We start from the raw sequence: 12,370 nt of genomic DNA, 5'->3' as shown, positions 1-12,370 counted from the left end.
ACACTAGAGGAGTTACATCCAGTTAGTCAAAACAACCTTAAGTTAGAGTTTTCATTAATTCAAGATTTTATAACATCCTTATAATGGAACTCTTGAAAAATACACAGAATACAAGTTTCTTAAATTACAAAAGAAACAATGAAAGCACAACAAAAATCATTCTTGTAGACCTAGACTCATGCTAGGAGCACCACACAAACACAAACACAGACAAAGACACAAGAAAGATCGAATCTCAAGATTGACTCTCCATAATCAATCAAGAATCTTCTTCAAACTCGTAAACAAGGAGTAATCATGACTCCAACACCTCTAGAATGAACATTGTGGATTTGTTCATCCAAATCTTGGAAACGTGCATTTCAAAACTTGTAGTGATCTTTTTGGACCACATTTGATTCAGAATAGTTCTTTCAAATGGTAAATATTATTCTTATGTGGGTTTAAGGAATCAAATCTATGATCATAAGTTCCACACCAATTGGTTTAGCATCATCTTGTCTAACACCACTTGGACGACCTCACTATCAAGAGTTTTAGTTGTTGCACCATCTCCTTCTATTGTAAACTATTGACATGTATAACTATCAAGTGTAAAGTAATGACACCACTTTTGCAAAGTATTTGACACGTATAACTTGACAAACAAATAAATAAATTAAATATTCAAATTATTTAAACATTATTAAATGATATTATAATGTTTGAAAAGATTATGAACCTATATAAAAATAATTAAAATAACTTGTTGAATTTATATGTCACACAGATTTGGCGCTCTTGTGTATTGTGGTACCTTGGAGAGATAACTTTTCAACTATTAACTATTTCATGATATAATTTAAAATGAGTTTGACTTCCTTCTTACTACTTGCAATTGTAGTAAACAATAATAATAAGTAATAATTGTTGTGTTGCATTATTGGAAAGGAGATGGGACTTGAATCTCCATTCGTTGCGAACAACAATGTAATCACACAAGTACAAGACATGTTACCTAATTAAGATAACGTCAAAATAGAAAAGTAAATAGAAAAATGGTGATGTTCGTTGTCTATAAAAGGAAAACCACTCATCTTCGGACTACATCCACATTTGCTCTCCACTTCACCGTATTACAACTTACCCGAATTCAAGAAGCCATGGCCTCTTACCGGTGCACCATGTTTGCTTTCATGATTGCTATTTCCTTTTCAACCTTGGACATCACATTCGCATCACTTCCATCTCTACTCCCTTCTATAGGAATCCGAGTCCCACTTGTCGGAGTCCCACCTACAGGAGTCCCACTCATACAAGTTCCACCTATAGGAGTTCCACCTGTACAACTTCCACCAATAGGAGTCCCACCTGTACGAGTCCCACCTGTACAAGTTCCACCTATAGGAGTACCACCTGTACAAGTTCCACCTGTAGGAGTCCCACCTATACAAGTTCCACCTGTAGGAGTCCCACCTGTAGTAATACCACCTGTACAAGTCCCACCTGTGGGAGTCCCACCTGTACAAGTCCCACCTGTGGGAGTCCCACCTGTACAAGTCCCGCCTGTGATAATCCCATCTCTGGGAGTGCCACCTCTTGTGGGAGTGCCACCTGTGGGAGTCCCACCTGTGGGAGTCCCACCTGTGGGAGTCCCACCTGTGGGAGTGCCACCTGTGGGAGTGCCACCTGTGGGAGTGCCACCTGTGGGAGTGCCACCTGTGGGAGTGCCACCTGTGGGAGTGCCACCTGTGGGAATCCCACCTGTGGGAATCCCACCACTGCCTCTAATCTGATTGACATAGTTATATTTGCCCACTCTTCCTAATATCCAAGATTCTAGTTGGATTTGGATTGGATATTGGGCATATGTCAATCGCTACATGCTTTGCTTGAATTTCAATAAGTGATTTATATAATGATCGCATAAATGATGTAACTTCTATGTTTTTTGAATTTGAATTTCTTTCTCAGTGTTCCATTTCTATTTCGCTTTTGAATATTTGTATTTCCGTTGCACCTCTGCGTTACTTCATGCAGTGCATTTGCCTAGAGTCGACAGACTCATTACTATGGAATGGATGTGTTTGATCATAAATATTTCTTTCTTCTTCTCTTTCCCACAGTATATGTTAGTTAGTAATTAATGCCCTAACTTCCAAAAACAAGATAGTAGTAACGTGGACATTCAAAATTAAATGAATAAAGTTTTTTTTACGACTTTAATAATCTATACAACTACCTAATATAATATTAAAGTTATCTAGATTAATATACTATTAGAGTAAAATAAAATAGGATTTGTAAAACTATTATTACATGATTAAAATGTATTTTGTTTCATCAAATTAGTTTACCTTACTAAAACCTAAATAATATATTATATTGATCCATGCCTATGACAGGTTGATGAGAAAGTTGTATAATATTCAGAAACATTGAATAACTAAACGATTTATTAATATACAAAAATAATATAAACTGCGTAATTATGTTGGAGAGTCAACTCAAAATACCATTGTAGAACTATCAAAGCATAACTAATATTTATAAAATTGTCTTTTTTATTATAAAGGAACCTTAGTATAAGACTAATTATTTTTTATATGATGATGCAAACCATCATACATGTATAATAAGATGGGAGTAGAATAAACTTTTGTATTTTCTTACAAATATATAAAATTTAATTAATAAAATTTTAATTCTAACGTGAATATTTCTTGCAATTAATTTTTATTGTTAGAATTCATTATTATAACAAAAGTTACATTAACGTAAATATTTCTTATAAGTAAATGTTAGTTCTAAAATTCATTATTATATTAACAAGAAGAACAAGAAGTAAAAAGAAGAAGAAAAAAACACTGAATATATTTCATCAATTAACCAATGTAAAACAAATAACCATTACACAATAAATGGCATTTTAAATTTGAGAAACGGAAACCTAAATAGCTACACCCGTCGTTCTTCCCAGCCAACGTTCATTTGGTTCTTTCGGTCGTGGTCGGGAGGTGTTTGTGTGCGCTCCGTTGACGTTGTGAGGACGTTGGTGTCGTGACCTAAGGTTGCATGGTGCGTTTAAGGATTTTTGTCAAGGGTTCGTGTTGTTGTTGAAGTATTTTCGTTGAACGCTCGTGGTGGACGGTCATTAGTACATTCTTTGTCGCTGCCATGGTGTAGTGTGGCTGTTATGGAGGAAGGGTGTCAAGAATCCCAGTCCTTGAGGTCAGTTATGTGAAGTTGTGAATGGTTTCAGAAATTTAAACTTGTTTTGTAATTTTGGTTTCTTAGGAACTTAGATTTTGTAGACTTTGGTAAAAAGGTTATTTTCATTCCTCCCACCAATTAAGATTCGTAATTCGTAGTTTTGCTTTGGATTATGCTTCGAATAATGGTGAGCAATTCCTTTCAATATGTGCTTTCAATACGTGGTTTAATGGAATCTGCTGGCTATTTGAACACTTCAGAACTTAACTCATGGTCTAATGAAAAGTGAATTGGCTAGGAAAGGGTTTAAAGTATGTTAGACTATCAAAATGATTCATTTTGGGAGAATTACCAGTCAGTAGTCTATTTGATATAATTCTTGTATCAAAAACAAAGAAACTATATAACCTGTTCAGTGAGTAGATAGTGCAACCCTGCCTTACATCCCTTTTTTCGAAGTGGATAAGTTGTGTATGCTCTGTTAATAATATATCTGTCATGCCACTAGTTCATTTTACCCTGGGTTGATGCTGTGAGTGGTAGCTATAGTGTAGATCATCTCGTTAATTTATAATTTTAGTGGTTGTGTTAAGAAAGGAATGCATGCTAGAAATTGTTAGGACTTGTTTTCTGGTATTCACGTTGATATTTCACTTGAATGGGTTGTTTATGAATGGTTGTATCTAGGATTATTTGGTATGAGTTTTATACGTTAATAAACCTATGCCCAAATGTGAAATTTGATGTATGTGATCCGGGCCTTGCATTGTCTAAGAGCTTCCATCCTGTTTATAAAAACCTGCATTCTTCCAAAGATATTGTTCCTGGGGTCGAGTCACCTAAATCTGTGGGCTTGGCGCTACGTTCGTCCGATCTTCTCGCCGTCCTCTCTCCCCTTTGTCAAAGTTCGTTCGTCCTGTACGTCTGGGAGGGTACCTGTTAAAGGTGTTCCGAAGCTTAAGTCAATAAAGGTCCGATTGGTTGTTTAGGTACTGCAATAAATGCATAATTAATGAATCTGCTTACCTCTTACCTTTGACCTGTATTTATAGTTTTGATCATGGGTCTGAGATTAGCAAGGCCTTAATCACGGCCCAATCCAGAGCCCAATCCTCTAGTCGGTGCTTAACCTTAATCACTACAGACCTACCTGTCTTGACCGTCCGGTCTGGTTGCTCGAGTCCTACCAAACGTCCCATGTGTTCTGTAGATGACCGTCCGGGGGTCATCTGGTACAATTATGAGTGCATCTTTTTTTTTTTTACAACTGCATTTGGTTGAACTATTCTTCTTTTCAATCTTCTTCTGGGGTGAAATCTTTACGCCTCCACCTAAGATAATTTTCCAAAAACTAATGGTTTGTTAACTTGATGTATAGCTCCATTTTGTACTAACCCTAGCAAGTATTATTTAACACTTAGCAAATCCTAACTAAAAATCCAAATCCAAATTATTACTTGGGATTATAACCACTAATGCATTCCTTAAACAATAAGTCGCTCCTTACTTAAGACAAAGAGAGTATCTCTCTTATCAACATGTAAAAGGTTCCTATAAGTGTATTAGAGGCAATAAAAGCATAAGAAAGGACTATAAGGTTATAGCAAAGAGTTAAGAGCATTTATGTGAAAAAAAAAAAAAAACTAGGTCACCTGATGTTGTTGAAGTACTTGAGAAACACAAGAAAAAAAAAGTTGAATACTGTTTTTGGAAAACGTTTTTCACAACCCTTATGATATAGCACATTGTCAAGCGAGTGAGATATTCTTTTAAAGGCTTAGAAGCTTGACTTAAAATATAAGCTTTATAAAAATCAACATGTTAATCAGAATAATTTCTACTACAGCGTTTGTAAGAACTTCCTTCAAAAATAAAGGATCGTTTAGGTTGGAAATTCTTATATTTTCAAATAAAAAGCTCAACTGCAGGTTATCTAAGATGATCGTTTAGTAAAGAGAATAGAGAATAATAGAAGAGATTTTATATTGGTTCTCTCAAACTAAGCTACGACTTGTTTCCTTCGCAAATAGTTCAACTATAATCTTCACACAATTACAAATGAAAATTAGCACCACTCCTAGTACTCACCTACCTCGTCGAGATATCCTTTGTGTATTAGCACCATTGTTGGTACTCAGCACTCTATCGAGATGTCCTTTAACTGATCACACCATTCTTAGTACATAACACTCTGCTGAGATTTCCTTGAGTATTTGAACCACTCTTGGTACTAGACTGCTACCAATGAGGAGCATTGGTATCTTGAAGTGATTTTTATTATGTTACTACTGAAGACTTGAAGAATCTTTTGTATCAATCTTAAAAGCATTCTTTGTAGAAATAATTGTATATGATTTATTTGGTAATTGTAAAATGATCAGAAACATCTCAAACTAGAGTTTCATCATAGTAGTAATCGATTATCTAAGGGGATAATCGATTATCACAAGCTAAAATAGAAAGGGGTTGCTCGCGCAAATAATCGATTATTATTGAGACTTCGGCAAGTGTACTGAATCATACAAGTAATATAAAATGGTAAGACCAAGTATCGTGTCCCAAGAGACTCTCGGCACTAGACAGTTGTGTGATAACTCGATTAATTAAGACTTAAAAGGAATGAAATCATTGGTTTAAAATGCAAATACAGAAAATTAAATATGAATGCAGTTTTGATCAATTGAAGAGTAGCACAACGATGAACAAATGAGGTTTGTGTTATGAGATGAATATGTTGTTGGGGTTAGATTTCACCAAGTTTACTCTCATGTATATAAGAATTCTTCTTCTTTCATTAAAGTCAACATCACTCACTAAATTACTTAAAACCCGATTTCTCGGTGAAGAAAGCCTATCCTTAATTACTAGTTCATACAATTCCTAGCATTCCTAATAATTAATTCTAAAGATCAAGAGCTTAAGACGACCAAGACTCATACCCGCATCCCAGAGAAATACTGCTCTTAGAAATAATTCTACAAGAACCTGAATTGTAACGAACCTCCCGACACTCATGCAATTCATACATCACGCTATGAATGAGTTAAACAAAGCGAACATTGATCATAGAAGAATTACCCTAACAGTTAAAGAAAGAAGCATAAATTATTAAGAATCAATTCAAATACATGAGATTTCACAAGGTTACATCATCCCCAACAACAAATAGAAGTTAGTTTCCCATTGTCATGAGAAACTAGATGTACAATGGAGAAGAATAAGATAGAAAAACCCTAAAAGTTGAATATGGAAGCTCCCGCATCCAAATCCGCCTTCAAAGAGTGGAAGAGTGTGTTGTTGTGCCTCCACTGCCAAGGATACAAAACCTAGGGCGCTTGGGTCCCTTAAATAGAGTGGAATCAAAACAGAAACGAAGCCCAGGCCCATCTCGCTGGCGCTCAACGCCCCACTTTGGGCGCCCGGGCGTGCTACGGCACATATTCTGGCGCTCAGCTTCACTTGGAAGGCAAGCAGGCGTGGTTCAGGAAAAGTGGCGCTCAGCGCCGTAGAAAGGGTGCCCAGGCGGTGTGCGGTACTAAAACTGACGCTGAGGGCTCCAAAAAGGGCGCTCAAGTGATGACAAATTTATGAACACCGAAAAACGGCGCCACAAACTTGTTGAACAATCGGCAAGTGTGACCGAATCGTATCAAGTAATAAAACAAGGTAAGACCAAGTATCGTTTTCCCAAAGGACTCACGGCCTAGTTTAGCTATATGATTTGTTGATTATTTAAGACTTAAGAACAAATTGATTGTAGGTTTAAATGCAAAAGACAGTAATTAAATATGTATGCATGAATTTGATCAATGGAGAAAAACATAATACAAACACTTCAATGAATTAGATGGATGAGTATGTTGTTGGGGTTATCAATTTCATCTTATCCACTCTCATATACTTTTAAGAATTCATCATTCTTATCATCAATGCTAATGTCACTCTCTAAATCACCTTGCAAGAAGGCCTATCCTTAATTACGAGTTCATACAATTCCTAGCATTCCTAGTAATTAGTTCTTAAAGTGCAGGAGCTTAAAGGCAACCAATATGCTATTGGGAGAAATTCCCCGGATCTAGACTTCCCCGTACATTCCCGTATCGACAAAATCAATAATCATGGCAATGAATGAGTTAAACAAAGCAAACAATAAGCAAAGAGGAAAAACCCTAGCTAAAGATGAAAGAAAACATATATCTTAATATAAGACATTAAATCAAATTCCATATATGAGAGTTTCACAAGACTACATTGATTCCCCAACAACAATACAAGGTTTAGTTCACCATATTCATGGTGAAACTAGATGAACAATAATGAAAGAATGAAAGATAGAACCCTAGAAAGATGAGAAGGTAGCCTGAGCATCCAAGATCTTCCTTCAAGGGGTGGAAAAGAGAGTGTTTGCTTCGTCTCTGCCAAAGATACAAAGCCTAGGACGTCCTAAAGCTTATATACTATTCTAAACATACAGAAAATTAGGCCCAAGCCCAAAATAGTGCCGCTCAGCGGTAAACTACCGCTCAACGGTAAACTACCGCTCAGCGGTAAGTGCGTGAGTTGTTTTTCTCCCCTCAGCGGCCTTTTCACCACTCAGTGGAGCCAACGTGGGTTCCTGAGTGCCGCTCAGCGGTAAACTGCCGCTGAGCGGTAACTTCGACTTCTCCTTTTGCACTTTTTGATGTCTTTTCTGATTCCATTTATATCCTTCTTCACTTCTTTCACTAAATTCACCTTAAAACCTGCACAAAACAATGAAATCAAGCATAAACATGTCCAGCTCTCTTATTTCTGAAAATATAACCAAAAGCATTATTTCAAGCTAGTTTCTAAGTGTTAAAGGTTGCTTTTAGTATCAATTTTAAGCATGAAAATAACAGTTTTTCAACTATTATCACAACCCCAAACTTAGAACTTTGCTTGTCCTCAAGCAAACAAGATGTAACTCAATCTTCTACCAATCCTTATAATGGTTCACTCATTCAAAAATCTTCTTTTCAAGATAAGTAAAGACTTCAATCAATCTCATGACAAAGATTTCAATCAAGACGTGCACATGCTTTGGTGTTCACAAAGTCACTTATTATCCAACAAATGCTATTTTTCATGAATGATCAATCAACTAAACATGGATGTTCATGTGCTCAATGAATATTTCCTCACTAGGTAAAGTGTTTCACTCAAACACAAGTGTATAAGAGGTACTCACTCATTCACTCTACTATCATAATGTCACATGAATTGTCTTTGCCTTTCATTTAATCATAATCAAATAACTTCACAAGCATGCATCATCACAAGGACTTTTTCAATGGCTTATAATGTGGCTGGGCTAACAAGAAAATTGGTTTTTCTGGATAACAAAACCCTTGAGTTAAGAGAATCATATCAACACAATCATTCTTACTTTTCCCAACTTTCCTTTGCATTGAGCTTTGCTTTTTCTTTTCTTTTCTTTCTCTTTTTCCTTTTCTTTTCATATTCTTATTTCTTAGCTCTTAGCTCAATGCTTTCAATTTCCCTTTCTATTTTACAACAACCCCAAACTTGAACATTTATCAATACCACAAAATATTTTCTACTTAACTCAAGGTAAAGCTTTTCAACAAGGGTTTCCAAATCATGTTCAAGGCTAAGGGTTCAAAGGATAGAACACATAGTGTTCTCTTTTAGTGGCTAATCATGAAATTGGCTAATATAAGGGTTACCAACAAATGGCCTTGATCATATGATGCAAACAAGCAAGTAATTCAATCATAGAAAACCTGGGCAAAGTCATTCATGTTTCCAAAGGAATAGCATTCAATCACAAAAACTCTAAAGCTCAAAACCTCACATATAAGCTCATTCATATTTGACATAATATCATGCATTTGTTCACAAAGCTTGTGAATCACCTGTATAAGCATATAGTGTACATCTCAACATCAATCCATATCAAAGTATCATCAAGCATCACTTATCAAACAATCACAATCATAAGCAAACCATCATACCAGACAAAGTTTCCAATTGAGTACATCAAACCCTATTCTAAAACAACAGTAATTAAGTTCAGAACACAAAACCAAATAAAAGCATAAGTCCTGCTCTAGTTATGATAGCATTCATCAGTAAATGCTATCTCAGCTCCTCATCAATCTGAGCTGTCATCAGTATCCTCCTATTCTTCTTCATCTTCAGCATCCTCAAATGCATCATCATCATCAGCTTCAACGTCATCTTCCTCCATCTCCATAGTTGAAGCTTCAGCTGCTTTAGCTCTGCCTCCTTGTACCTGCTCTTCTGGCCAAGCTACCACATTATGAAATTCCTCCATAGTCCACCTGTGTGCTGGAGGTGTATCATACATTCCAACAATCATCTCTGCAGTAGCCACCTGCCCTCTGTGGATAGACTGTAATTGTGCACCTATAAGAGACATGTACATGTCCCTCATTTGGAACGGTTCTGCTTCATGTGTCTCAGCAGATGCCCGACTCTGTGCTTGCCCTCTTTCTCTGCGAGTACGGCGTGGTGGAACTGGTTGAGCTGCTTCCTCACCTCCACAGTATTGTCTATAATAGGCCTCATCAATTGCTTTCCTTGGCCTTTCAAAGGGTGGAGCTGAAGTATCCACCCCAGCTATCTTGCAGAGGTGCGTGATTAAAGACGGATGTCCTAAGGGTGCTTTGTTGTTTGTTGTGTTAGCGCATACCCTTATCTCATCAGCTATTACTTGTCCAATATTGACATTCAAGTTCCTGATTGCACAGTAAAGGAGGAGTGCCCTGCTAAGAGTGATGTCTGACACATGAGAACATGGCTGAATGTTGGCATGAGAAAATGCCATCCAATACTTTGCAAGAGGAGTCAAGTCAGTCCTCCTGATGTTCACAACAGAGTCAGTTCTATTCCTTTGAAAATGTCCTCCAGGTACACATAGAACTCTCTCCACATCATCAAAATCAGCGCCTTCTTCCATACAAAGAGCGAACTGGCACTGTTCACCAGCCCACATAGTATCCAAGAAGTTGTTGATGGAATTAGGATCATACCTAATAGCATGGCCTCTGATATAGCCTAGGTAGTTCTCAGCTCGATAATCACCAATCTTTCTTGCATTAGTGTAGAATTCTTTTACCACAGCTATATTGGCAGGTGTAGGGTATGTGGCTAGCTTCCCCCAATCATTCCCTAACAATTTCTCTCCAAATTGAGGAGCGAAGTTAAGTATCATTCCAACCTTTCTCTCCATCAGTAGCCTCCTATCTTGGACCACCTTGAAGTGCTTCTCATGTTTGCGAGATAGGAACCTACTAGAATGGGGTTGTTCTGGTTCCTTTTCTTTTCTTTTGGATGCCATGGTCTTCAATCTTTTGCCTGAAGAGGATGTCATTCCTACATCAAACACAGATACCAAACCACAAAACATGTTGTTAATCATTAGTAAAACACAGAAAACACCTTATTTCGAGGCTAAACCACCGTTGAGGGTCAAAAATCACCCCTCAGTGCCACCAGTGCAGCAATCCAGAACGCAATTAAGCAAAAATCTGTTGTCTGTCAGAGTGTCGCTCAGCGGCAATTTACCCCTGAGCGGTAACTCTGCAGATTTTTGAAAACTTTGTTTTAACCTGTCCTAACTCCACCCACATGCAATTTTCAGTTTTCCAGTTCAAAATCATTCAGTTCAATCGGTTCAAACTTCAATTAAATCATCAAATCATGCATAAAAATCAAAAACCCCTAAAGATTCATGCTTTAACAATCAAATTCAAATTCAAGAACCCTAGAATAAAAAATGCTTGACTTACTTGGGTGGAGATGCTAGATGAACTGAGAATGCTTTCAAACTATGATGCTTTCTCTTCCTACCCCAAACTTAGATGGAAAGCTAGTGATAAAATGAGTGAAAGAGAGATTTTCTCAAGAGGGATGAGGGAAAAGTTGTAGAGAACCTTTGAAAAAGTATGTAGGAGTGTGTGTGCAAAGAACAATCTGAAAATAGAGGCCAAAGCGTGACTTAGGGTATAAAAATACCCTAATGGGCTCGGATTCCACTTAGGGGAAACCTAAGCCTAGTCTGCGACACTACCGCTCAGCGGTAGTTTGCCACTCAGCGGCACTTTCGGGAAGTGCTCTTCTTCTTCCTAGCTTAACCTAGGTGCCTCCTACCCATGCCTCTCACTTATTCCCTACAATAACATGTTCAGATTACTCATGCAAAATCCTATTATGCAACTACAGCAGAACAAACATAAATATAATCAATCAACTGGGTTGCCTCCCAGGTAGCGCTTGTTTAACGTCACGAGCCTGACCCAAAATCCACCAGCACCCATCAGTAGGTGTAAAACTTTCTTACCAACACCCATCAATAGGTGTAACAAACCTAGTATCCTTCAGTGGATACTTAACCACCTAGCATCCTTCAGTAGATGCTATTTCCCAACAAAATATTTAAAGAAATAATGTCCAACTGATTAAGAATTACAAAACCAAAATAAAATCAAAGTAAATATTGTCCTCAAATTACTGGAATGCCTTCCAGCAAGCGCTCTTTTAACGTCATTAGCTTGACCCAATAAAGTTCAAGTTCCTTCTTCTTGGTTGATGTCCATATTCCACCAACTCCTCAACTGCTTCCGGTGTACTGTTTTGACTCTTCTAGAATATGGAGACTTTATCTCTATCATCTCCTTTTCTTTATAGCCTTTCACAACCCACAACTTGTTTTTGAATCTTACAGGTGTACCCAGTTGGAGTTGTTCTTTCATCCGGTCATCAGGAACTTTTCTTCCTCTTCCAATCTTTTCTTTTTCCGGTACCTGCAACAATAAACAATGTTTACCTTTTACCTTGGGCTTTTCTTCTTGAGGGCTAGTCATGAGTACATCTTGAAATGCAGCTTTATGACTAGCTTCTTCCTCCTTCATCTGCCTCTCATCTTTGAAGACATCTACAACAACTCTCTCTTCTCTGTCTTGGAGCACCACTATACCTTCGTTCACATCAATGATAGCTTTGGCCGTTCTCATAAACGGTCTTCCAAGAATAATGGGTATCTTTTCAGTCTCCATCTTCATCACCACAAAGTCTACCAAGAACTGGAGTTTGCCCACACAAACTATAATATCTTCTGCTATTCCACAGGGTTCCTTTGAAGATCCATCTGCCATTACTAAGTTAACCATTA

General features: G+C 37.3%; 1 protein-coding gene across 1 annotated transcript; it reads left to right on the top strand.

Annotated features, from left to right (window-relative positions):
- The first annotated feature begins 1,022 nt into the window (after positions 1–1,022).
- On the top strand, positions 1,023–2,077 carry LOC124820815 (uncharacterized). The gene has a single exon (XM_047292588.2). The coding sequence runs from the start codon at positions 1,038–1,040 to the stop codon at positions 1,773–1,775; it is 738 nt and encodes a 245-aa protein (XP_047148544.2). The 5' UTR covers positions 1,023–1,037; the 3' UTR covers positions 1,776–2,077.
- Positions 2,078–12,370: the final 10,293 nt, after the last annotated feature.

Source organism: Vigna umbellata, chromosome 1 (genome assembly GCF_029865625.1).
Source record: "Vigna umbellata cultivar VRB3 chromosome 1, Vumbellata_1.0, whole genome shotgun sequence".
NCBI lineage: Eukaryota > Viridiplantae > Streptophyta > Magnoliopsida > Fabales > Fabaceae > Vigna > Vigna umbellata.
Note: the sequence above shows the minus strand (reverse complement) of the source record. Positions and strands in the feature narration are given on the sequence as shown.

Coding starts and splice junctions, on each gene's coding strand:
- LOC124820815 (XM_047292588.2), top strand. CDS start 1,038: ATGGTGATGTTCGTTGTCTATAAAAGGAAAACCACTCATCTTCGGACT.